Below are 26452 nucleotides of genomic sequence, written 5' to 3'. Positions count from 1 at the left end.
ACAATAAGAGATTTTATAACTTCTTTTTTTTTGGGGGGGGGGGAAGATGTCATGACTAAACATCAGATTGTGAAAGCTTCGAGTTCATTTTGCTGTGAAAAGTAACATCACACTTGATGTTAATAAAAAACTGTAGGAGTTTTCACCATCCAGGAATAACTCAGACATTAGGCTGTGTTCTTTTGTCTGAAGAGCAGCAAGCAGGGTAATGAAAACAAAACCCGCCGAGACATAAAAATACAATTTATACCTTTTTATCAAGCAAAGAGAAAGTTGGTTAACGTTTGAAAAGGGAGCAGTAATGTATATTTATTGACAATTTTATTGTAATAATTAGATGTTTACACAGTCTGGACATTGTGGCTAAATCACTTCCAGCATGTTTATTTGTAAAGGGCTGTTTTCAGGGCAGTGCAGTAGGCTCATTAAGAAGACAGACTGCATTAAGATTCAAAGAAATTATTACTTCCCAGGCTTTGCTTCACTGGTTTGGATTTAAAACAAAATTAAAAATAATTAAAAATAAGCAAAAAATTTTTAAAAAATTAAAAAAAAAAAAAAAAGAAAAAACAGAAAGAAAAATTAAAAGCCCAACAGCAATATCATCCAAGTACCCAACAGATTGGAAATGATCAAGTAAAAAGGAGAATATTTTCTCCTGTAAAGGAAACTTCATCTTTTCTGTTCCAGAATAATCTGGTATTGTACATTTGAAACAATATACAACATTGTGGATGCCACTTCCAAGTGCCTCTTTGAGGCTGTTAATATATATTGCTTCAACACTTGTATTTATTTTTTTAACACTCCAGCTAAATGACTACATGATATTTAAGATATATCTTCCTTTTTTACTTTATTTTTCAGGTAGTGCTATTAGTTGACCTTTAGGAAGTCTTTAAGTCAGCATTTGGTTTATGCATTATTTGATATGTAGGTCCTTTTTTTTTTTCCTTCAGCCAAAGAAGGATCACTTTTTACTACAATTCCTCAGAAATATTCATTATTAACCTGGAAACTACTGCACAGGTTTGATTTTTTTTTTTTTTTAGGTAAATAAGTGAAACTTTTATACTTATTCTCTACAGAACTCTATTTGGAGCCTTCTTCACTGATCAGTTTACAGTGATTTTTTAGATCTGGAGTGAATTTCATATACGCAAATAGACGCTAAACACCAACTACAGATTTTTCTGGTTTTACAAAGGTAAGAGAAAGGAAGGCAGTTGAAATGGAAAGAGTTCCCAGCAATGCAGCCTTGATGATCAAGTCCTTCTACATCAAGTTATGCACAGAAGAGCACTCTGCTGCATTTAGTGAAGTACCCATTTTAAAATTTAAAATCTCTTTAAAAATTAAGACAGTAAATAGGCTATAATGTTGCTCCTGTCCAAGTATGTTTCCATTACAATTAAGTAATCAATATGCAGTATTTATTGCTGAAAGATTATGCACAACAAGAACCACATAAGAGGTACCTGTACTTACAACTTCCTCGCTTTCCTTTAGCTACTGTTAAGCTACTTTTCCCCAGAAGTGGACTCATTAAATGCCATCCAGTACATCTATATAAATGCTGTATACTCCCTGCTCTCACAAATAAAAACAAAGATCATAAAAGAAATTGATAAAGAGATGTCAGTTTGCAAAGAAAATACTGGGTTATATTTCCTGAGAGCTGCACAAGTCAACTTACAAACTTGAAATATTACAGATTTAGTTTTACAAGTCAATCACAGCAATATATTTGGCCTCGCAATTACTGTCAGTTTTGACAGGGAAGGCAATAATTTTTTTTTCCTGACGTGAGTTTCAATAAAATCAGGTAGCCACATCACAGAACACTTTCTTACATAGAGAATTAAAAGGACTTCTCATAAAGAATACTGCTATCATTAAATATATAACATGAATTCATTCAAGTGTATGGGGGGGGGGGGGAAAGGGGACTACCTTTACAGGTGGACCTGTTCCAAAACCTATTATAAGGACAAGAATGTTTCTATTTACTTGAGTGGACTCTGGAAAAATCTCTTTCTGTTCTCAGAAGAGGGGAAAGAGACAACAGACAAAACTGAAGGCTAATTTTATCTTTTTCTCTATTTCCTAAGACACCCAAGTGGGAACTAAAAATTAACTACCTAAGGTGAATAAATGGCTACAATTTGAAATTGTAACTATTTTGCTTAAAAATGCACGAATGAAATGTTTTCCACAGCAATTACAATCAACGTAATGTTGCATATAGTCAAAAATGGTTTAGCATCTGTTACAACCAAACATGCTTTAAGGGATATGATACTTAGAAGAATTCTTTACCTTTTTTAAAATATATTAATTGTGGACCAAAATAATTATGGAGGTAATGAACTAACATGCTTGTTGGGCAAGAAATAGTGAACTTGGTTCCTGCTTGGAGCCTGTGAAGTTGAAGGAGGATGAGAATCATGTGAACCCACAGATCAGCAGCATTTTTATTGCACCAGGCAAAGAAAAAAACTGGACTTGTATTTATTCTGTCATATCAGAGTGGTGTCAGCTCACCACTGACTACAGAATTGCAGAAAACTGGCCTGGAACAGACCTCAGGAGGTGATTTAGTACATGCCCCAACCCTAAGGCAGGAATCGCCATGGTTCAGTCATTCCTAGCAGGTGAGTTCATTCCCTGCAGGTTCTCCAAATCCTCCAGAAATGGAAATCGCAGAAGCTCCCCAGGCAACCAACCCCAACGCTTCACTGCCCTCACCATTGGAAAGCTTCACCTTCTGCCTGATCTGCCTCTACCTGGAAGCAATGTACGCCTGTTATTTCTTGGTGTCACCCATGATTAACGCGATCCCATTTAGCAACTAGGGGTGTAAGCCTTACTGCAAACAAAAGGTCTCTCAGGCATTCCTAACATGAGATGGAACAAATGATAAAAATGACCAATTTGGAGTTTCTTCTAAAGCTATGCCCTGTGTCACCCACCCTTTGTTCAGAACGGGTAGAGTTACACCCCAGGCAGACCAGAGCAGACACTGCGCAGGCTCCTCGCTAGGAAAGAGCCATATTTCCTGCTACTTTCAAAACATGCAACTCCATTAAGTCCTCAGGATTGGACTTAATTATGAGAGCAATAAATTTGGCCTAGAGAAAATTGAATAAACTGGGAGACATGGGGACTGTCAGTGGCCCACATACGGATGTTATAATTCTGTGTCAGTATACTCATATAACAAGATAAATCCTCATTATTATATACTTACTCCTTCCTTCACTTAAAGGATAGAGGCACAGCCAAAGCATTCATCTGCCACTGACAGCTGTCTATAATAAAGGTTGCTGAAGACAGTACTACTATCTGCCCCTACACAATTTAGATTTGGTAGGGAGCGGGAGCAGACAATGAAACAGACGGGGTCAAACACAACTTTTCTCACAGCTGGCATACCTGTGACATTTTTAGGAGAGTAAAACCCAATTAATCCTGGCATAATCAATCAGATCTCAGCCCAGAGTGTGCAGACCATCAGTGTGTGAACTGGGAGTTCAAAATGAGTACCACATAAAATACTTCCATCTGGTTACAAGAACTATCTTACGCCAAGGAGATCCTCTCTGGAGATCAAAACCACCAAAGCTATTCACATTGTGTTCATAATACTTCCTGTATTTGTTAAGTGCTGGGCACAGAGTGGTTTTGAACATCAAGAACCATTTCATAGATAAACTGGTGTCCTGTATCCAGGTGGTTAACTCATGGTTAGTGGTATCGTTTAAATTACAGAAATTAACTTTCCACAATATTACCAATTTGATTTTAAATCCTGTATTTCACATGAGTAAGAAGTTTCAGGAGCACTTGCAATGAAGCCAAGGGAACTATGTGACTAATGCTTACTCTTGTCAATGAGGAGTTAATACTGTGCCCTCAAATTAAGAATTACCTACTAACTTTCACTGAGTTAAAGGGGGAATCACATGGCTAAATTCCCTTGTTTCAGACTGTACATGCAGAACTGATTGTTTTCAAGAAGCAGAAAGTGGAAAAGACAGAAGACATTTCTGTCATTGACAACTGCCTACATTTCAATTTTTTTCTGTAATACCCGCAGAAATGACAACACTTAGGATGAGCAGAACATTCAAGAGCCCACAGATATAGGAAGGGCAGACACTAATAAGTATTATGATGAATGTAGTCTGAATAGCTACTGTAATTTCAGTTATTACATTTAGCAAACAGTATGTCTACTGTTACTGTTAACTAGACAAAATTATTGAAATAATTGTCTGAATTATCACAATTCATTCATAATCAAACACTGTTTACCAAATGAAATACATATGCTCTCAGTAGCTGGTCAGTACTCTGTTCAGTGATCCCTATGAGTCACCCTGGTCAGTTTTTGACTGAATTATTCTAACATATATTTCCCATGTTTCAAATGTTATGACATCTAAGCAAGAGTATTTTGCATGAAGGCCTCCTTAACATCAACCAGAATGTAGAAAATAGAATTCCACTGAAATACATTATCATTACCATTTAATGAAATGGGCTTGATGAAATCCCTTTGTGGTCCATGTATGCTTCTTGGAATCATCAGCTTGTCTGAGGACACGCAAATGGGAACATTTCACATCGTGGTTTAATATGCCATTCTGTCAGATCAGGCTATAATTCAAAACCCCGATCCACACCTGATGGACAAACACCTGCATAAATTTCTAGCTCATTGAATTTATTAGAGATGTTCAGAAGCAATGTTGCAGCTGAAAGGCCCAAGATAATATCAAACATAGATCAGTAAGGCTCAGTGTTCAGCAATGTAGCACTTTGTTCTCTGCTTGCCTAAGTCTGACACAGACCACCACTGGTATGGATTCAGGTTCACACTCTCAAGTGGGCATTTGCATAGTCTCCACCTGAAACATTCATTTGACCCAATTCTCTAAAAATCTGATGTTTTAGGAAGACACCTCATGGTACATATTCTCCTCTTCATAATTTTGTACTAGTAAATGAATAAAAGACTAAAGCAGAGACAGAGTATTCACAGAAGTGCAAGTCATAAACATGGCTCTGTGAGAGAGATGATTCTGGATGATGCCTCTGCATCTTGAACTTTCATTCACCTGAAAATTTGCAAAGACCGGGAGAGAAGACGTTTGTTTCCCAACCACTTCCTTTAAAGCAGTACTAGATACATTAGAGGGCGGCAACTCTGGTCACAAGTGCATCATGACCTATAGGTGACCCTGAGTGGCTATCATAGGACAGTGAGTAGCTGAATAGGTAATCTCAGTCTAGAAGTGGTTAAGTATACTGTGTGAGTCTCAGAAGCAGAAACGAATTAATGGATAGGAAGATGGTTAGTTTACAGACCTTCCAAAACAGTTCTCACAATTGCTAAAGTGGATTGCCTATTTTTTTGTCAAGTAATGGAATTCCAGATGCATAGATTACCCACCCTGCTCCCTTTCATTGCAGTCTAATACCTTAAAACTAAGTCCAAAATCAGCTTGAAAATGAGGGGAAAAGTTGTTGCAAAACAGGAGTCTGGAGTATTTTACTGTATGGGTACAGGCAAACAAAAATTACTGTCACAAGATACAGAGATTTTGATAAGAGACAGCTGACACAATGCACTAAGATGGTGGGAAATGTAGGACAACAGGAGTTATTAGACTAGAGCCTTCCAACAACTAGAAATAACTGTTTTTAAAAGCTAGAAATACCTTTTTTCTATAGTAATGGTAGTGTGGCCATTATGAGCATGCCGACATAAACACCTTTTAGAAAGGAGAAACCAACATCAAAACATGATTGTAAGTGACGATATAATAAAACCCATTCCTTCCTACACATACATGTGCATTCATGCCTGACTGCTTTTAATTTAAATATAAGGAAAGAATGGCAGTCCTCTCAGAGGCGAGACAGAAAAGGAAGAAGGTCCCTCTGCTTTCCTGATGCCATGTGACTGTTTACAGATTTCATCTTTTCCCTTCCAAACAGAACTCAGAAGTCTCAGAGGCTGAAGACCATCAATGAATAAACTGAGTTGCCCATGCCTGTCAGACTGTCTGTGCTCTGCCTTTCTCATGCTGACCCCATTAGATTTGACTGTTAAAAAGCAGCATTGGGCCATGTCAGCTCTTGGGTGGGAGACTGCCAAGGCACATGTCCATGCTGCTGGCATTTGAAAGATTGATAATGATCCTGTGCAACACTTTTTTTCCTTTGAACCAGGCAGTTCTGCACGGGGGTCAGTTCTGTGGTGCTACATACCTGTCTTGCACCATGAGGTGTAAAGCTAAAATCCTGATTGCCTGTGGCCACTAAAAATCCCAAAGCACTATTTACAAATATGCAAGCAATTACGGCAGACTGGAAGTGGCCAAACTGGTAATTCTCTTCTGCCAACATAAATCCTCCCACTGTAACTGAATGTGGATTTTTTTTTTTATCTCACAGTATAAACTTTAAAGTCTTGCTGTAAAATGCTCATTAGCCATCAAATATCTTTATGGAGTAGCACTTGCTTTACAATAGAGGGTGAAAGGAAGTTTGTTCTATGGGTTCTGAGCCAGTGAGGATACTTTAGAATAAAAGCTCCAACACATCAGTTTGCTACAGCAGAAAATTAATAGAGATAGATTGGTTTTTAGTGGCATTTGAAACTATCTGCCTCTTCATCTACCAGTAGCTCTTCTTCTCAGACCGCCTGCACTGTTGTACTTTATTCTCCCACATGCTGCTACAAGATGACACATTGGATTTTTAAGCTTTTCCTGTTAATTACAAGATTCGTTCCTCCCAAAAGGCTGGGAAGAAACTGACGTTTTCAGTTTTAAATTTGACTCATGTTGGCATAGCTTTCAGGTGCAGAGGTTCTGTCTCTGCTTTGAACTCAGCTCCCTATGAATTTCTCTGTGTGGGAGTCTGGACTAAGGAAAATTCCATACAGCAGAAACAGAATTGTCTAGATCCCATTACAAAAGCACTCCTAAACAAATTCGTAAAAGATTATATATAATGATATAACAATTCATGGCTTATCACTGCCTGACCTGCTTTACAATTTAAAGGGAAAATATATATATTCCTTGGCACAAGACAGTTGGATAAGAAAAGCTGCATCCCTTTGATCTGCACAACCTGCCACCACCTCAGCCCTTTTTACTTCTTCCTGTAACAAGGAAAGACCAGTCAAATCACGGTTTCATCCCAGAAGCATGAAATACCTTTGCTTACACCCAGCTCGAATCCATGATTTTAAGTTCCTAGTTTGAAGTTGGTTGGTCCTGGTCCCTCACAGTAAGACACTGGATGCTGGGCAGGAAACGAACTCTAAAGCAGAGATTTGACAGAGCATTCTTTGCTGAGCTCAGCGTCATTTTTTTTTAAATAAAGATGGAATTAGGCAGACGCTTCTCTGAGAAACGTCAGCTTCAGAGAAACCCTGGTAAGTGAAGGTCTTACGGAGTTTATCAGTACTTTGTGCTATGTAAAGTGGAAAGTTGTTTATAAGGTTTCCATGCATATGCTTATTTCCACAGTTACACACTAATAAATTTTTCATCAACTTGAGGGAGAGAAATGAGAGGAACATCAAAAGGCTTATGCAGTTGAAGAGCACACCACTGTCATCTACCTGGGTACTTTCATCACATTTTAATATTTTACAGCTTTCCTACAGGTCCCACTGAACTTTATCAAGCCAGGACTCTGATCTATACCCACAACTCCATTTTGCTTTACCGGAGACAGAAAAATGGATTTTTATCATTTGGCTTAGAGAAGTCAGTGCCATTCTTTTGTTTAGTTTGGCTTATGGAAATAATTGCATCTCTTTCAGAAAGAGGATAAAGAGTATTCAGCAACAGGCACTTTCAACTTGTATTGCCTGTTTTTGAGTTACTGTTCTAGGATCCCGATGCAGAAGCAAGCAAATTCAATAGTTTCTCAGTTTCAACAGTCTTTGGATCATGTTTTAAAGAGTTATTCTTTACGCTCCTTCTAATACTGTGTCATATTCAGGCTGCAGAGCCAAAAAAGAAAGACGTTTATGCATTTGGCTTTGAATATAGAATGGGATCTTAATTAGCATTCACTTTCAGCTTAATTCCAGTCACAGAAAGTTTTTATCATTAATAGAGGACCAAAAGGTAAGCCAAGGCATGTAACGTCTCTAAATCTTATCCATACATCTCTCTGATGGAAGAACCGGTGCATACACTGCCATCAGTATGTGCAATTTGTGAAAGTATGCAAAAACAGGTATATCCTAACAAGATGCTGGAAAAATATATGAACCAGTTATCCATTTATAGAAGTACATGAAAAAATACCAAAGAGTGGCACGGTTATATCCGGGTGCTTCTGCTATAGAAAGCATTTGTATTACCCTTACTTCTCTGAATAAATTCAAATGACAGCCCCATTTCATTTCTTCATTCAGTCTGCAGGCCAGATGGCATTAGAATCATTTACTTCACCTTGTTGTGCTTAATTACTACAATCAACACACTATTTTCCAAATTAATCATAACAAAGTAATTTCATTAGTAACACAGCAGGCTGTTGAATTATTAGCATCATAACAGTTTGCAAACAATTAAACTTTATTTGAACCTTAAAAATTTGCAGAGTAGAACATTATTATAAGATCTAATGGCAGGATCATACAAATCCAGAACAGAGCAAATAATCAAGCAAAACACTGTACAATATATGAGTTACAACCACCTTTTATAAAATTCACTCTCTCACTGCTCACGGAAAGGCAAGTGCAACCTAAGCAAACAAAGAAAATAATATGATTAGCATTTTCTACCTCTGAGTTTTGTTTAAGTTGTATTAACAGAGATTTTCTTATCCAAAAAAGGTTATGTTATTTGCACCGATTTAAAGTAAACCATTCGTTCGAGACGTTATTCCAAGACATTTCCAGTGAGTTTCAGATATCTTTTACGTTTTAAATGTTAAGGCAGCTTGTTTACTTCCCTTCCCCCCTTCCCCCAAGTACCAAGAGGGGGAAGCCCTAAAGCAGAACTACAGACAAAAGCCACTTGATTTCTTTGGTTGCCACCACCCAGGAGAGGCCGCTCTGGGCAGCCCTGCCCCTCATCGCTGGGGTAAGGACTCCCTCTCCTGGAAAAAAGGCAGAAGCGGCGCGGGACAGCACGGAGGGGGAAGGGGACAGGGACGGGATCGGGATCCGCCTCCGCCTCCTCCCGTCCCATGAAAATTTGCTGCCACCCAGCGCCGCAGCCGCGCAGCGCAGGGCCCGGGCCGGGGCCGCCCCCGGCTCGACACCGGCACCCCCGCGCCGGCCCCGCGCTGAAACAAGTCTCGTCCGTAGGCACTCGGTCTCAAGGATATGGGGGGAGGGGGGGACGGGGTTTATTCCAAAAAAAAGTAGGTGGTGATGGTGGAGGGATTCGGAATCACGCAATTAATAAAAAGCCATTTCGGTGGGCAGATTTATGGCGCTGCCATGTTAACAAGGGAGAAGGAGCGTTTCCAGCCCTGCTATTAACGCTTCACATTCTGTACACAATCCACCGGTACGCTTGACAAATTAAAGTAGTAAAAGATCTGAAGACTATAATCTATCATTTTAATGCTTTGCTGATAACGCACAGAATCCATTTCAATGACTATCTCTTTTTAAAAAATTGAAACAAAACTCCGTACCCCGTTTGACGTCTATTAGAATCCAGTGTACCAGCAAGGACCATACATTACCCAACACAAAGCATAACATCTCAGTTTACTGAAAGGATCCGAATTCTGAGTTCAGGCTAACGTTACCTTTTAACCCACACTGTTCCCAGGGTCCGCCTGAAGCGTAAACAGCACAAGCAACTACACAGGGACCTGCACAGGCTCAGCAACTCGCACATTGGCCTGATCAGCCTCCTTGGCAGATTAAGGGTCGCACAAATCAACTGTGTGGAAAGCTTCAAAAAAGTTGATCTTGCATGCTAATGGCAAAGCACGGCTCCAAAACAAGAGTATTTAAAGTATTAACTCTGACTTGCCCAACCCCTTGTCCGTAAGTGGTAGTATTTTAGCGTAGTTTTTTGTTTCAACCGATGTTTTCAGCCACAACATTCTGGATTTGACAGCGAGACCGCAGGTACTAATCCACGTAGCATTGAAGATTTGTTGCGCAACTTGTATCAGAATTCCACGGTATCCAGATTTGACTCTGCAGAAGTATCTGTAAGGTACAGATAAAATATTCCGCTCTACCATGGACAAAAATATGTTTTACCTGCAATTTAGCTCATGTTGACTTAGCAAAAATCACGAGGTTGAATATATTTTCACAAATTTTCATAGAATTCCATCTCCAAGTCAGAAGGGTATCCACACAGGCCAAATTATTACATCAGCAAAAGAATCAAGTCTTCATTGTGTGTCAACAAAATAGTAATTAACAATACAATACTAAATGTATGAGAGAAATAAATCATTGCCTAAAACCTAACATAAAAAACCATTTGGAAACAGAATACCCTGAAGACTTGCAATATTACACATAAATTTCCCTCGATTTTCCGGTGAAACTGCACAAGATATACAGTGAGCATTAAAAGGTTAATGCATGCATGAACTGAGTAATAGTTTACCCTCAAAGTTCAGCTTAATTTTTCTAAATCTGAGGAACACAAAAAATCCCCGAAAGAACACAAACCTACAGCTATACATAAAAACTGCTAGCATGTTAAGGAGCAACAGGCACTATATGGCTGCTTGTGCCCCATATGTTAACTACCATCTATTTCATTTCCTATCATTACAATTCTATAAAAAGTGACTAAGAGGAACATTTCCTTAGAATTATGATCAATTACAGTTTATAATGTTTAATGTACACAAGGCAACGATCTGACTACATTCACTGAAACCACAAAATGTGTACAGCAGAATCTTCCTTCAGAGGCTGGGTCTGTAAACTGCAGCTGCACACCACTCTTTATTTCAAGTGCAGATTTCTCCTGATTAGGGAGAGGGAAGTTGAAAGTTCATCTTTAACCAAAAAACCTCAAACATGCATATCAAACCGAGTCCAAGTATCTATCCCCTTCCACAGTTTTCTGCACAGTGAGATACACACATATTACTAAAGTAACAAAACTAACTAGAAACAGCACCAATTTTATTTTAAAAAAATCTGCAAAAGGAACATAGTTATTAAATATATCATCCTTTGTACGCTGTGGTTTAATATTTCATATAGAATCCCAGAAAAAAGTATTTTAATTGAACCGTCAATATATTTTGCCATAATCTTTATGTTAACAGGACTCCTACAAAGGTTCCAGGAAAGACATACTTATGAAACAGAGAACAAGGGAACATAGAAGCCATTACAGAAGATTGGATTAAAATGTACTTACCCAGGCCTCTCAAATATCATACATCTCCATTATGTAGGCTTTAGGCACCAAGCCAACGGTTCCCTTCATTTCTCCTACCCACCAGCCATATTCATCGTACTCCTAATTGAAAACAATATGCAGTATTAACCTTTAGTCTGATATAAATGCAATAGAGTTTTGTATGCAACTCCTTATGGATGCTTTGTCTTATATACAGCTATAACCATTTTAATTCAAAATTAAAACATTATATCTTTTTGTTATAGGCATTCACATGCAGAGTTAGGCAAAGGCAGAAGCTAAATTTTAAAAAGGCCAGGCACACTCAGGAAAATTTCTTAATTATGGCCACACTTCTCCAACATCTACTAAAAATATTCTCTCTTCATCACAAATACAAAAACTTTAACTTTGTAACCAAAATCTAATAGCACAGCATTGACATATAAGAATCAACAGGGATTCTTTCAGTATGACAAGGCTAAACTCAAACTTACAATCAACTTATTTTAAAAACTACTTTGCTCAATGCGAAGGGAACACTACATATCTAATACATAATCTTTCTACGGACAAAGTCTACTATTGCTTTAGGCTTGCAGAAATTCTATGGCAGATCTCATATGCCTGACAGATGACTAATGTACTTTTGTTTGAAATTTGTTTAGGCTTAGTGAGATAAATATGAAACAAAATGAATTATAATAGTTTAAAGAAATAATATCTTCCAAAAGCAATACCAAGTAAGAGTATTGTGGTATCCAAATTTAATTTTTTCCTATGAGATAAATATTTTAAAATCAATCCTAACAGTGGTTCAATAAATTTTAACAGCTGAAATTGCACACACACATATATTGACTTACAAATGAAGTATTATTAAAACAGAGACCCCACTGAAAAAGGAATGATTCGTAAGACAGAAATTACTTTGGAACAAACATGAAAAATACAAAATACACAGATATCTCTGATAAGCAGCGTCTGTTTCCCGCTACACTGTTCTTGTGATGAGAAGATAAAAGGTTGTAGGATTTTGAATTACTGGTCCTACTGAGATAAAGCTATTATTTTGACTGTAGATAAAGTTTTTTGGTTATAAATAGTCAAGTGGAGCTTAAGGGTTAATGGAGTTTCATTAGAGCCTGAGCTATAATGATTTGCTGCTGGCATATTTTGCCTGGTCAAGAGTTCTCTGGGGTCCTATGAGGTGCTTAGTGTACTCAGCTCTCCCTGTGCTTTAACTGAAGCCCTGCTGATGGCCCATCTTCATGTGAGCCCTGGCTTTTTTTTGCCTTTTTTTTTTTGCCATTTTTTTTAAATGCTTGCATGCAGGCACACGCACGCTAATTGTGGAAGGCTAAACACTAGTCTTAAATTAAACATCTTCCTCCTCTTAACAGTGAATTGGTGATTTAAAAGATTCTATCCTGCTGTCCATAAAATACTGCAGCAAGTGTGATTTAAAGGAAACACACATAAAAAGCAGCAGGAACACCTTCATTTATGATGTGAACATGCAAACGAGAAAGCTGCAAAAATAATTCCACCTTCTTCTCCCTTCCACTGCAGATCAGTGCTGGGGATGGGTCCGGTCTTGAAAGTCTAGAGGTATCTATCTGAATCTAATCTTCAGTGCACACTGCTCTCCACAGAAGTTAAGAACTGCTCCTAACCTTTCCCATGGGGCTTCACATTACACCCCAAATCCTTAAAGGCGAAACAATACCCTGACACTGAGGTTTATAATGTTCCAGATCAGCCTGTTTAAAAATCTATGCTTTATGTCACAATACACTGTTTAAATATACAAACTGGATTTCAAGACTGCAGTGGGAAATTGCTGAAAGGAGCAGCACTCGCGTACACTACTGGAATCTCAGCAATAAATCTCTCCAAGAGAAAGCAACAAAAGATTTTAAGCTGCTACTTGGAATACGCGAAGTGACTGAAAAGAGTGATTAAGCAAGTTTTGCTAGACATCAGCCAAAAAAACAAACAATACATGAAATGAGGGAAGTGGCTCAGTTAAGCAGTCATTAAACTGCATATGACAAATGGCACAGAAAAAGCCTGTGGATTACATTACCCATTGAAAATGTTCCACTTAGCAACACGACATGAACTTAGAAACAATTGTTTTTAAAGAAACAATTCAGATACCTCAAATTAAAATTAAAAGCATGCTGCTGTTCTGAAAACTTTCTGGTTTTTGCTACTTACTAATACACCACTTACTGCTCTAGCATGAAGCTAAGTGAGAAGATGAAATGAATGTTGATGTAACAGACTAGTAAACTAATTTAAGGATTCACTCCAACCATTATACCATACAGACAATACTGCAATACAGAAGCTTTTACTTTACATTACTATTCTTTGCATGGGTCTCAAGAGCAACATGAATCCCAATTAAACTATCTGCCGTCTATACAAGTCTGAACAAAAATACAATGCAGATACCTGGCTACCAAGAACATAAAACTTTAATCTCAGGTTTTAGAATGATTAGATAGCACTCCCTTTTAAACTGATTAAAGTACAGACATTTCTCTTTAAACTCCTAACCACTCCTTCCTGTCCTCAGTACCACAAGAGTGCTTAACTAGTGAGGCAGATAAGCAGCCCCCTAGTCCTTTCTTCAAGTCACACATAAAAAGCAAATTGATGTATTGTTTCTATCAGTGTTATCAATTATAAACTCCCTCACAGCAATACAATTTAATTAATACACTGCTGTTGTGAGGTCCATATGTCTATTATTGCTGGTTAAGATGTGTAGAATAAAAGTCTACAGTCCCCATTTGTGGGAAATAATGATTAATATGTGGAAGCATTAATATGCAGGAGTTAGAAGTTTTATAAGAATAAAAGTTGGGAAGCACGGTGCTTTTGCAAGCATCAGCTTCAGATCTCAGGTACCACTGGGTTTACCATCTGGTATCCCTCACTGCATTCAGCTCTTAACTGCTAACATAGGCAAGCAACTATACTTCAGAAGGACTGATAAAATAATGAAGAGTCCTTTAATCTACAGGAAACCATTGTAGTCAATTTATAAGAAATATTGCATCCCTTTGTAGGATGTGTAATTATTTTCTATTAATCATGTGCTATAAAGCTACATTATGTGGTTATTCTGTTATCACTGGAAAGAGGCCTGCAGTCAGCTCCTGACAATGTTAGGTAATTACTAACACAAAGCTTCTTTCTCCTTATGTAGAAACGCTATCAAGATCCAGAGGTGCTGTGATGCTCGCTGTATGAAAATAACTCTCCAAAGAAATTCAATAACTGCAAAATGAATTGCTCCAAGGCAAATAGAGGGATAGGAGAGGGGGCAGGGCCAGATCCAGCCACCATGCAATGAGGAGAATGCACAAGTGTGCGGCCACGCTCTGCCATGTGACGGGGAGCACATTTGCCATACCAGGCAATGTTAGCAGGGCTGGGGGGAGGAGGGGGCCACCACAACCCCTGGAAGACAAGCACCAGGGCAATGGAATATATTACGCCCAATAATATGAAACAACAACCTTACCAAATGACCAAATGCTTTCTAAGCTACTTCTGCATTTCCACTGTCTTAGAGTGCCTTATTTTTTTTTCCTCGCAGAAATTTATTAACCAAAGTGAAGTAATTTCACAGGGCAGCAAGGAACAGGTTATGACTTAACATGCTGGCAAAACATTCTCTGTACAGCATGCTTTGACAGCAGGGGGAAAATCCCATCAGGGTTTACAGTTTCTTTAAATGCTTTAAACTGAAGACTGTGAGCAGGCACTTCTCCTTGTCCCCATCCCACCAGTTTCACTGCACTGATGTGTATGTACCCATGACTCCAGGAGACATTGCTCATAAAAGCTTTTGCACTGGGGAAAACACGGTAGTTAGAAACACACTACCTGTTTTCTATAGATATCTTTTAAATCCAAGATTTTAGTCCTCTATAGAAGACAATTCTGACATGCAAAAAGAGAAAATCTCCAATACAGTCTCTACCTTTAGAACAGATCATCTGCCTAAATTAGGTTCTCCAGATGCTTTGCACCATACTAACTTCTACTGACTTCAGCAAAAGTTGAGAACATCTGGTTCTTGTGCAATTAGTCCCCATTTTTAAATACATATGGTATGTTTTTTCATGTTTGTGGAGTGGGTTTTCTTATTTGTTTTGTTTTTTTAAAAAAAGTTGCTGAAAACCATCATTGTGTTTCAATGCCTTGAAGAAAACAATGCAGTGGTATTTAAAAAAAAAAACCACGACTGAAGTGGGTGAATTCAACATTTTTCTCCTTCCCTCTTCCAGTGGCACTGTGAGTAATATTCACTTACAGGCTCAATATCTGCAAACCTTAAAACTGAAAAGCAAAACTTATCTGTAGCCTTCTTTGGGGTTAAAATAAGTAGCCTTTACTGTCAAGCTAAATATGTGTGGGAAGCAGAGATAAATTTTTTTCAAAGACTATCCTGGGGGGCAATTTTAGCAAGAAAATATTTTAAAACATCTCTAATTCATCCAGGAGATTCATACTAGCTAAAAAGTTTTAGAACTTCCTTTAGTGTAATTGTTGAATGATACACTATCAACCAGGGAGCAGTTTTGGCACAGAACAGCATTTTCTCTAAAAAGCAAAGAATGACAAATGCTTTAGATAAGTGAATGAGACTTCTTCACAGGTAGTAGAGTTGTTTTAAGACAGCAATAAAATGGTCATCTTTAAAAATATAAACCTCAGATTTATTGTATGGTTGCATTATTAGGTTTTATTTCCCACAATAACATGAGATGAAATAGACACCAATTAAAGATTTCCAATATAAATCATGGTAAGCAGACTGAATTCTGAACCAAAAGTGTCCCCAGAAAACACCCTGGAACAATAAAAAGGCCATTTTATTTTCCGTTAGATGACACAAGGCCAAATTTTTTTCTAATCAGGTAGGTAAAGGCTTAAATATTATCAGTATGCAATCCAGCAGACCTAGAGCCACTTTGCATTAGTCTTAACTAGCCTTCTATCTAAAGGCCTTCACTTTTATCTTGTGTTTAGACATGTATTTATTCACCTCCCCTCCCATGAGGAATATACCTAAACAAGCCAGAAAAAGGGTAATGTACAACTTTGGTGTAGCATTTTAGTTTTGATCAGAAGCATCCCACTGAAGTGAATCACCCAATGCTCCCATTTTCCCCACATTGGCTAACTTGGCAGAGCACACATACTACATTTATTTAAGATGAAATTAAAATGGAAGATACACCTGAATGTACTTTAACCATTAATTTGTTCTCATTCCACAAAACCATGCTAGACCTCTTCAGACATCAAGCAGCTTTCAAAAAGTATAGTGTGGACACCGGGGCCTCAAGCACTAGTGTTTCACTCTGCAAATCTGCTTCTATTGGTACTCCCCATTTGCTAGGGGAGTCATAGGCAGTATGGTCATGGAAACAGAAATTACTCTTAAACATACTCAGTATGCTCAGCCAGAAAACAGCCTGACTAAAGAAATACTCAGGATTTTAGTATGCCTTTGATATCTTTTTGAGAAAATACTGAATAAATACATTTTATTAAGATTATACAGATAGTGTACAAAATGCTCACAGTGATTCTGAAACAGCTGCATTGTTAAGTTGCACTTTATTTCATAGGCAGTAACCCAAGCTATGAAGATTCTTTGTTTGTCTTTTCAATAAGTAAAAAATACAGGTTGAGATGTGAGCATTTTAACAGACATTTATTGTGTTGAAAGAACAAAAATCTGCCATGCTGGAAACCTACAATCTCTGAATAAAGGGTAATCTAAACACCAAGTTAATGCTCTACTTTCATAAAAAATTCTAGTGCAAAAGGTTAAGTCACAGATGAGATTTCCATGACTCATAAATATCAGACTGAACAGCATTGGCATGTAATGAAATAATAACAGGTAAGGAGAATTCCAGTTTGAGATATACTTTTTGAATTTAAAAATTATTTGCTATTTAAATATAAATATAAATAACATGGATGTTAAATTAGCTTTAAAGTACAGAAATGTCTGTAATTCTACTAAGCAGGTGCCTGCTAACATCTAGGTAAATTTTCATTATTACTTGCTTTTGGCCAATGTAACTATGGAATTTCACAACACAAAACATACACCTAAAGCAAACAAACTATTACTGCTAGTGCTGCACTTGCATAAATTGTGCATACGAAACTTAGGAAAAAAAAATCGAGCTACCTCCATTCACAGTTATCTTTGTTTCTGGAAATTGATTTCTTGAGTAGAGTTATGGAAGATTTATAAAAATGATTTTTGTATCATGGTCTGTTTTCCCATTTATCACATGGGCTTGAAAGCAAAGGCAAGCCCATAACTGAGCAGGAGTTAAGAGCAATCATCCTTATAGCAAACATGACTCCAAAGTGTTACTTTCTAATAGTCAATATTAACTAAAAAATGTTATTAAAGAGTCCCTTTATCATTAGAACTATAAAATATTTTTTTACTGTATAATAGAATAGGGGTATATAGTTTTCTGAAAGTTCACATCATTCATAGCATAAGTGATAAAAGACACTTGAATATTCAAGAATACTATAAATTAATAATAATAGTATATCTCTACAGATACATTGATCAATTAATCTGAGAAGTTAACTACTTTTTTAAATAAAGAAAAGCTAACCAGTAGTATTGAGATAGTTCTGTTAATTCTGCTCAGATTAAAAACTCAACTTTTGAGGGAAACTCTCAAAGTTAGAAAAACCTAGACCAAAGTTGGGTTTGTTTTTTTTTGTTTGTTTGTTTTTGTTGGTTTGGGGGGGGGGTAAAAAAAAAGGTAGTTTTTGAATGCACCTTTAAAACAAGAAAAACATGTTTTTCTACAGTAATTATACCAGTCGGGCACAGGTATCTCTGTTGTCAGAATATGAGCTCATGCTCATTGAACTAACATTGAATTTTGATGCTCAGTTTAAAGCAAATTATGAGGGACTTGTCCTTGCATAATGCCTAGCTATTTTAAGAAGCAAACGCTGCCAAATTGAAACCAGGTTCGTTTTTCTAAAAGGCGTTTACCTAGAAACTTACGGGTAGCATATTGCTCCTCTTCCTTTATTTAAATTCTATAAGCGCCCAAATTTGCTAAACCAATTCATAATTATTTCTGTTGTAATAATGACCTCTCTTCTTGGAAACAAAATAGTCACTTTTCCCCTAATTTCTGTAAAGGTATGTGAAAAGCTAGTAAAAATATATTGCTTTGGCATAACTGTTTCTGGGAGAGATGAATATCTGTCTTACACATTCATCAGAGCAGCCTACACCATTTATATTTCACTGTAAAACAAAGAACTATTACATGTTGCACAAATATGCTCGATATTTTGTTAATGCTTCACCCTTCCTACTATAACACTACTATACCTGTACTTACTTCCTTATCAGCAAAAAGTGATTTTCAAGAGCAATGTTCATACCTGGCTGACATATGATAGAAAGGCAATAAAGCCATAGCTAGGTTCAGCTGAAGCTGAATTTATGACACCATTTTGGATCCATACACATAACCCTCTGTCAGTACCTGCATCTCTCATTTTCAACCACTAGATGGTGTAAAAAATAAAAGAATTGCCTAGGATGCCTGCCGACTGCCACAAAATCCAAGTATTAATGTAGTGGATTAGGAAATATTTTTAAAGAAAAGTGTTGACCCACTTCAGGATGGCTAGGCTCACTTTTTCTTTGGTTATATTTTCACTTACCAAACAAAGCGCTCATAAATGATCAGACCTTGAAACTGAATCAAGTGGAAGGTTAAGATGGATAATTCTCTGGCATTTTGCCCTCCAAGGACCCTAAATTCTCAGCTGACAGTAGCAGCCAACACTCATTTTTTCCAAAAAAGCTGTAACAATCTTTAAGCGAAACAGGGCCAAATTTTCTGGGCTATATTTTGGAGTAGAAATCAATCCCAGAGAGAGAGACTCTATATATCTGGAGCAGCAGCAAGCCTGTTTCAAGGACTGATTATGAATTAATCATGGCACGGCAACAAGTCAGTTGATATACATACGACAGCTTAAGCTACTGTTTTTTTATTCTGCTCCATTTTTTAAATTAAATTTCTCACTTTTTTGGGGAAGGAGCAGCAACCAATTTTTTTCACCTACGAGCTGAAGATTAAGATTTTATAGTCCCCATACTGTACTCAGAGAGCACAACCCACAAAGAGGCCAAACCCATGCAGTGGAATCCATTCACTCATGGGCTTTTTGGGGTGAGGAAGAGAGGGAAGAGGTGGTTTTTTTAAATTAGTACAATTCTTTAGTGTTGCATAACTGCCTGAAAGTTTGCCCAATCCAAGAGCGTTATTCAGCCTTTAGTAATGCAATTCAGTTATTAGCTTAAGTGATGATGAAATACCTCAAAAGACATACACGGTCAAATTACTATTAGTAATATATCTTCTATATTTTTATAGATCCTTCTATCCATAAATCTTAAATTTATTTAAAACAGAAGCTGTCACATTTATTATCCAGAAACATACTTAAAGGTATCACAGAAGACTTAAAGCAATTGTGACAAAACTTAAGAGTTTGAAACTAAGACAAACTAAGTCTTTAGCTTTCATGCACCTACTTGTATATTTAAATGACCTACAATATTTTTGGCACTAATTACCCTGAATGGCAATTAGATCTATATTCTACATATGTTTTGAAGGCAGGTTTTTTTCAGTGAGAACTTTAAAAGCTCAGCTTTTTTTCTAATACGTGGGGAACAGAAATTTCCTTTGATTAATTGTTCAGAAGTAGACTTCAATAGACCACGAGATATATATTTTAGGAGAGGTTTTGGTTTTGTTAGGGAGGTTAAGGAAAAGTAAGAAAATTAACCAACATTAATGTAGAATAAAATTTCATGCTTATACTTCATGCTTACATTTCATCAATTAAGCATAAATTCAGATTAAAGGAATTATATTTCTCATTTGCTTTGCAAACAGGAAAGTTTGCAATTAAAAATTGCCCAAATCTGTCAGAGCAAACAAATTTGGAATCTGAGCTGTCAGAACAATTACAATATACATACAAAGATGAAAGCATAGTTCAAAAAAACACATCTTCTGTAGCAAGATCCCAAAAAAGTCAGAATTAGCACAGTCAGGAATATAAAACAGGAAACAAAAAACATAACATACAAGATAACTTAAAATTCTACAAGGTTAACTTTTGCAAGCAGAAAGCACATTGTCTCCTGTTAAATCAGTTAACAAATGGTAGCCAAGATTTAACAAGTAAATAAACATGCTTTTAAGTTAATTCCTGTTACACGGCTATGTTTTAAATGTGGTTATAGTTCATTTGACAAAATAATTAATTGCAGTGAATATCTGGTTGCAAACAAAGGATCTGAAAGGGAGTGCCCAATTTCCCCCCATAGAACTGTGGGAATGTGTCCTTCTGCCATGTCTCTCTTTTTACAACTATGTAGCCCCCAGTAGCACCTCATACCTTGCTGAGAATGTAGATAACGTCACCTCGTTTAAATGTCAACTCATCAGGTACATCTGCTGTGCAGTCCCACAAACCCAGATAGAAATTGGCATAATCGATATTTTCGCTATCTGCAAAGAAAACAGCACCTAATTAGAAAAGGATAAAGACTGAGGGACTAAAGTTACACTTTAAATCTCCAGATGGTACAATGCAATTCATTAACACACACTTCTTATTCCTTTTTTTTCAGAAACATCTCTTTCATACCACAAAAGCAAGTAGAAAACAAGTTTAATGTGCAAGCCCTTCACTGGCAAGTTGCATCACTGAGAGACATGTAGCTACAGGTTTTCAAAGCATTTTCCAGCTGCAACTTAAAGCACCTAGTTTTCCTCCACACGTACATTTCTAGCAAGCCATATATGTATCTCAACTTGAAACTGATGAAATTCTTAGAATATGATTAATAATAATCTGTGAAAGGAAGCCAAAGTAAGTATTTTGTGATACGCTCCCCCTCCTCTCCTGTTCCAACAAAATTAAAGAGCTTCTCTGAGAACTTTTGAGATAATCCTTGATTGTTCCTTCTGAAATATTAGAGAACTTGGAAACTGTTGCTGAAGTTGCATTTCAAAAATATTTGTGTCAGCTCCAGTTTAGGACATTAAGCTCTGGCTAAACATGCAACTACACTACAGTCGTAAACTCATCCTTCTAACAGCATAAGCACAATGGATGTGCTGTGTTCAAGCTGCCATACAGACCATTAACTGATTGATTATTTAGCACTCTTTGCTCTGTAATACGGCAATAACACAGTAATAAATGCTTTGTCATACATTTACAATACAGAGCACATCTATTGAAACACAGCACTCACACACAGTTAAATACACTGGGTGCTTCTGTTACACTGCAAACTATTTCCTGTTTTTAATTCCATGAGAATGGAGTGTGATGAGTTAATGCAAAAAGAATGTAAGCAATACCACTAAGATGACCAGTTACATTATGTATACACTAACCAGACAGAATGTATATGTACTAATAATTTACATCACTGGAAAGCTATCTTCTAATTCTGATAACATAAATATCACTGAACTGGCTGGATCAAGGCTGTCATCTTAGTTTTGTTATATGATCCTTGAACAGCAGGCTTGCTGGTTATTCCAACATATACCAGTTACATTTGCATGTCGTTAGCACTCTACACCATTATTTATAGTTTACAATTTAATCATGATTGGTTCACTTTATTACCAAAAAAATCCTGTTAAAACATCAAGCATCAAGTGATAGAAAGCATCACGCTATAAAAAAAATAGCAGTATTCAACTTGTGCTCTTTCCTATTTTGGCAAATACTTAGATTTGAACTTTAATACACTCTGTATGAGCAAGAAGAGCTTGTTTTCTATTTTTCCATTTCAGTCTGCATTCTGTGCTATTTTATTTGGATGGCAATACTGTCATAAGGCTAAATATTTACAACCTTGAATTTAAAGCTGCAATGCCAATTACCCACCATTTAATTTTCCATAACTGGTGATTAGGAGCTATGACTTCCTATGTAGTACTAGGGGGTGTTCTGGCTGCCAGTGCCTGAATTCTTCTGTCCTCACCCCAAAAGCAGCAATTAGATATACATATAAAGCTCCCAATCACTCAGAAATATGATTTGGTTATTCTAAAATGCCTAGACATTATCATTTCAAGAGGAAGGCAGAATCACTTTGAAGTGAATCGCTTTGAAGTGTTGCTTCTCCAAATTTTGGCCTTTCCTATTTTTTACTCCATTATTTACCAACACAGGTTAGCGCATTATTAATTTGTGATAAATATTAAATCAGAACTCTCCTTCATGTTTTGATATCGTACTGATCACAGTTCCCAATTCTTATCTTGTAAAAGATAACATAAGCCCATGTGAGTATAAACAAAAAGAGCTATTTCAGTATATCCCACCTTTCAAATCTTTGAGCAGTTAGCTTATTGATTTGGTTTAAAATACATTAATCAGGATTTTTACTTCTTCAGAACTGCACTGAAAGAAATCAAGGCTTTTCATGCTGACCTTTACCACTCTGAGCTCTGTTCTTACCTTTGTGTGCCTGAAGTAACTCCTGTTAACACTAATGGGAGTTGCAACAGAAGAGACACTGCAGCGGGGGACACACATCTCTCCCTATATGTTCATCATGAGCATTTAATTGAGTCTTAAAGTGGGAAAGCAAATCAACTAAGAACATGGTAACACTGGAAAAGATGCATTTTAAAATAAGTTTATTGCAACAATGACAATGTTGACCACAGACTAACCAGGACTCTGTGCCCTCATTTGTGAATTCAACATAAACTAAGGTCATTTAAATCAGAAAGCCACATTTTTCAGACAAACATATACCAGTATATCTGGAGCACAGAAACAAAAAACAGGGAAAGAAAGTAAGAGTTTTAAGTTTGTAAACAACTATGCTGGTCTTCCAAGAAGTGTTAATTTCAAATTTAAAAACCCCTCTCACACCCACCAGCACAAATTTCTCCAAATTCTGTAAGAGCAACTACACACACATAAAAGATAATTGTAAATGTAACTTCAGATTTTATACATCTAAAGTGAATAATGCTTCATAATATGATTCATAGTGCCTCACAAACACAGGGGTAGAATAAAAAAAAACTTGCAAAAACCTCTGCAAAACAGAAGCCCATTCTTTCTTACTTCAGTCCCTCTTTCAGTTTGAGAAGACCCTGACAAATTTCATTTTATTGCCTCTGAAAAATGGTATATAACAAAACCATGGGGCCTGTGTAAAGGAATTTGTTATTTATATGGTAATGAAATAATATGGAGCTTCTTAAATACATGTAATACCTGAAAACAGATGGATTTAGCATCAAGAACTTACGTGCTCATTAGAGTTCAAATTCAAAAGGTATTGATTTTCCGGCATTACTCTGTCACAATCACACTCTAATCTCATATACTATGAAATGTCACGTGCCTTAAAAATACTATGATGACATAATCACTAAACTAAAGTCTGTCATATTTTAAAGTTGTGGTCATTTAGGCCACAAATACAAATTAGACATGATTAAAAAAAAGTTAAGTGTGTGGCAGAGGGCAGAAAGCAGTTTGTATTTACCTACCCATTGCTTTTAAGATTACCAATGACAAGAAATGGGTAAGCAAGATTTTGGATAGTTTTTTTCTTCAGAAAATGCTTCTTTTATTCTAGGACAGCTATCTGGATGAACTACTATCCAAAAAGAATTCCTCATGGTTTTCTTCTGCCATCTCTGTTTTTCCAGTAATAGCAACAATAGATATTTTTGTCCAATATATTGATGAAAACACTTCAGAGTTTGACAGATCAAAAGGCAATGTCTGCCAGTCTCTTTGACAGTAGTCTCAGACTGCTTATTTCACTGAAAAACGCTGGCATCTGTCAACACATCCTTGAAGAAAGAAAGGTGAACAGTTCAGGTAAAAAAAAAAATCTGACAAATATATCAGTCAAGCATGCACCACAAATACTACTGTTTAAAACTTAAGAATGCCCATGAATTACTCAAGGGAAAAAAATTACAATAACATTCTAAAAACCACAAAAGACAGGGGGAAGAAAAAATATGAAAAAATATGAAAATGCACTACCTAAAACATTAGAATAAATGTGATTGTGTCTAATTTCCATTTCAACACTGATGGCATCTAAGCTAGCAAACCCTACTATGGTAGTGATTTAGAGCTAGTAGTTGTATTATTTGCCTATGCATCACTTGTGGAATGAAGGAATACATATGTATGCTTTCCTTTCACAACCATGGTCCACTGCCTAGTATATTAAACAGCTGGCCATTCTGACTCATGTTCTTCAACTCATTAATAAGATTCTTCAAAAGTTAATAGCGTCAGATTTGAAGATTACTTAACAATATTTGAAAAATACAAACTGTATCCCCTTTTATTAATGATGTGCTCAGTATTTACCATACTGAAGGCTTAAAGATGGAGATACAGGTGAAGTTCAAAATTAATGCTACCAGAATGAGTATCTTACGTAAGTGACTCTTGGTGTTGAGTCTCAATGCCCAGACAAGCCAAACCCTGTTAAAGAACACTGGTGTTTGTTTGTTCTGACAATGTCCTAAACTGCAAAAAATGCCTTACTTGCCCTTTATCCTACAGGCCAGAAAAGTTAGGAAATAAGGGGAAAATAATTATAGTGTATTTATTTGGACTCAAACTCTAATCTAGCTCAAACTGTTCAGTATTATCTTTCTCTTACTGCTCCTTAGTTACTCTAAAATCAACATATTTACACTGATACAGCACAAAACATGCCACTTATTGAAACAGTGACTGTGGGAAAGATAATGGGTAGATAGTCATAGCAAGAAAGACCAAGCAAGCCATAACTGAAACTCTTCAATGCTTTGGTATTTTAAAATAATTAGGTCACTAGCAATTAATGTAAAGTTATCCAGCAGCAACAGTCTGCATCAAGACCAACAGAATAAGAAGAACTCAAGTCTGCAAGTTAATTGAAGCAGAGATATGTTAGGACAAGAAAAGAGTAGGAAAAAAAAGAAACCTTTTTTTGCACTTATCAGCCTGAGTTCACAGACAATTTACAGAATATTTTCTGTGAAGTTCAGGTTTAGTAAAGCTAGGCAATAAATTAAATTTAAGAATGTATGCACTGTTTGTGTGGACAATCACGAAATAATCTTGAGTCAAGTCAGATACTTATGATGTCATGGCCATCAGAAATACTCATGTCAACTCAGCCCAAAAGTCAAAAAAATTCCCAGTATTAAATACTGAAATATGTAAGATCAGATGAGAAAGTTATTGTTTGGAATGAATCTGATATCTGGGGGGAACTGCTCTAGTATTTTCAAAGACATTACACAAACACTAGTAGGATTGATGGGGCTGTTCTCATAGCAGTTAAAACTTTTCAAAACTCTACATGCTAAGGTTTTGATTTCTTAAAAAAAATGACCAATTAGAACTTCGGGAAGATACATTAGTGAAAAAAACCAATGCAGTTGGCAACTTTATAATTGGATTGACCCCATGCTCCATTATGACAACACACTCTTATAATTACAGTAATGTCTAAATGAGTACTAAATATTAAGGCTGTAATGAGTCATGTTGTTTTACACGTTTTTAGCAGAGCACAATGCTAACAGCATCTGATGACTTGGCTCTTGTTTCCTTTCCAAGAAAAGCAACCCAAAACTCCTCACAGCAACCTGTTCCTGCTTTCCTGTATGGGTCAGGAAATCAGGCCTCTGTTTCCTCTCCACATGTTGCAACAGGAAGAGCACTGCAGAGCTACTTCCTAAAGGAACTCTTCTTGCCCACCCCTTCCTTGACAGCCCTGAAAGAATTATGTGTATTATGTACGATGGGGGAAGGAGAGCCAGATTGCATGTCAGTGCAGGTCACAGTTACAATGCAGCAGATCTCAAAAAGGTGTAAGGTCTGATAAGGAACAGTCTTCACTACTTGCTGTGTCAAATCACCAGTACTTTATCTAAAGGTCT

General features: G+C 36.8%; 1 protein-coding gene across 3 annotated transcripts in view; it reads right to left on the bottom strand.

The window, feature by feature from the left end:
- Positions 1–9594: 9594 nt before the first annotated feature.
- SKAP2 (src kinase associated phosphoprotein 2) overlaps positions 9595–26452 on the bottom strand; it is a 118280-nt gene continuing 101422 nt past the window's right edge. For all 3 annotated transcript variants that reach the window (XM_051808448.1, XM_051808449.1, XM_051808450.1), the window contains 3 exons: positions 20901–21013; positions 11403–11504; positions 9595–10219 (listed from right to left, as the gene is read on the bottom strand). In XM_051808448.1, the coding sequence (XP_051664408.1) occupies positions 11412–11504; positions 20901–21013 (206 nt within the window). In that variant the 3' untranslated portion in view covers positions 9595–10219; positions 11403–11411. The remainder of the gene's footprint in view (positions 10220–11402; positions 11505–20900; positions 21014–26452) is intronic.

The sequence above is a fragment of the Manacus candei genome, unplaced genomic scaffold (assembly GCF_025592945.1).
Source record: "Manacus candei isolate 608988 ecotype Guabito, Panama unplaced genomic scaffold, ASM2559294v1 h1tg000072l, whole genome shotgun sequence".
Taxonomy (NCBI): Eukaryota; Metazoa; Chordata; class Aves; order Passeriformes; family Pipridae; genus Manacus; species Manacus candei.
The sequence above is the reverse complement of the archived record's forward strand: the minus strand, read 5'-3'. Positions and strand labels throughout refer to the sequence as shown.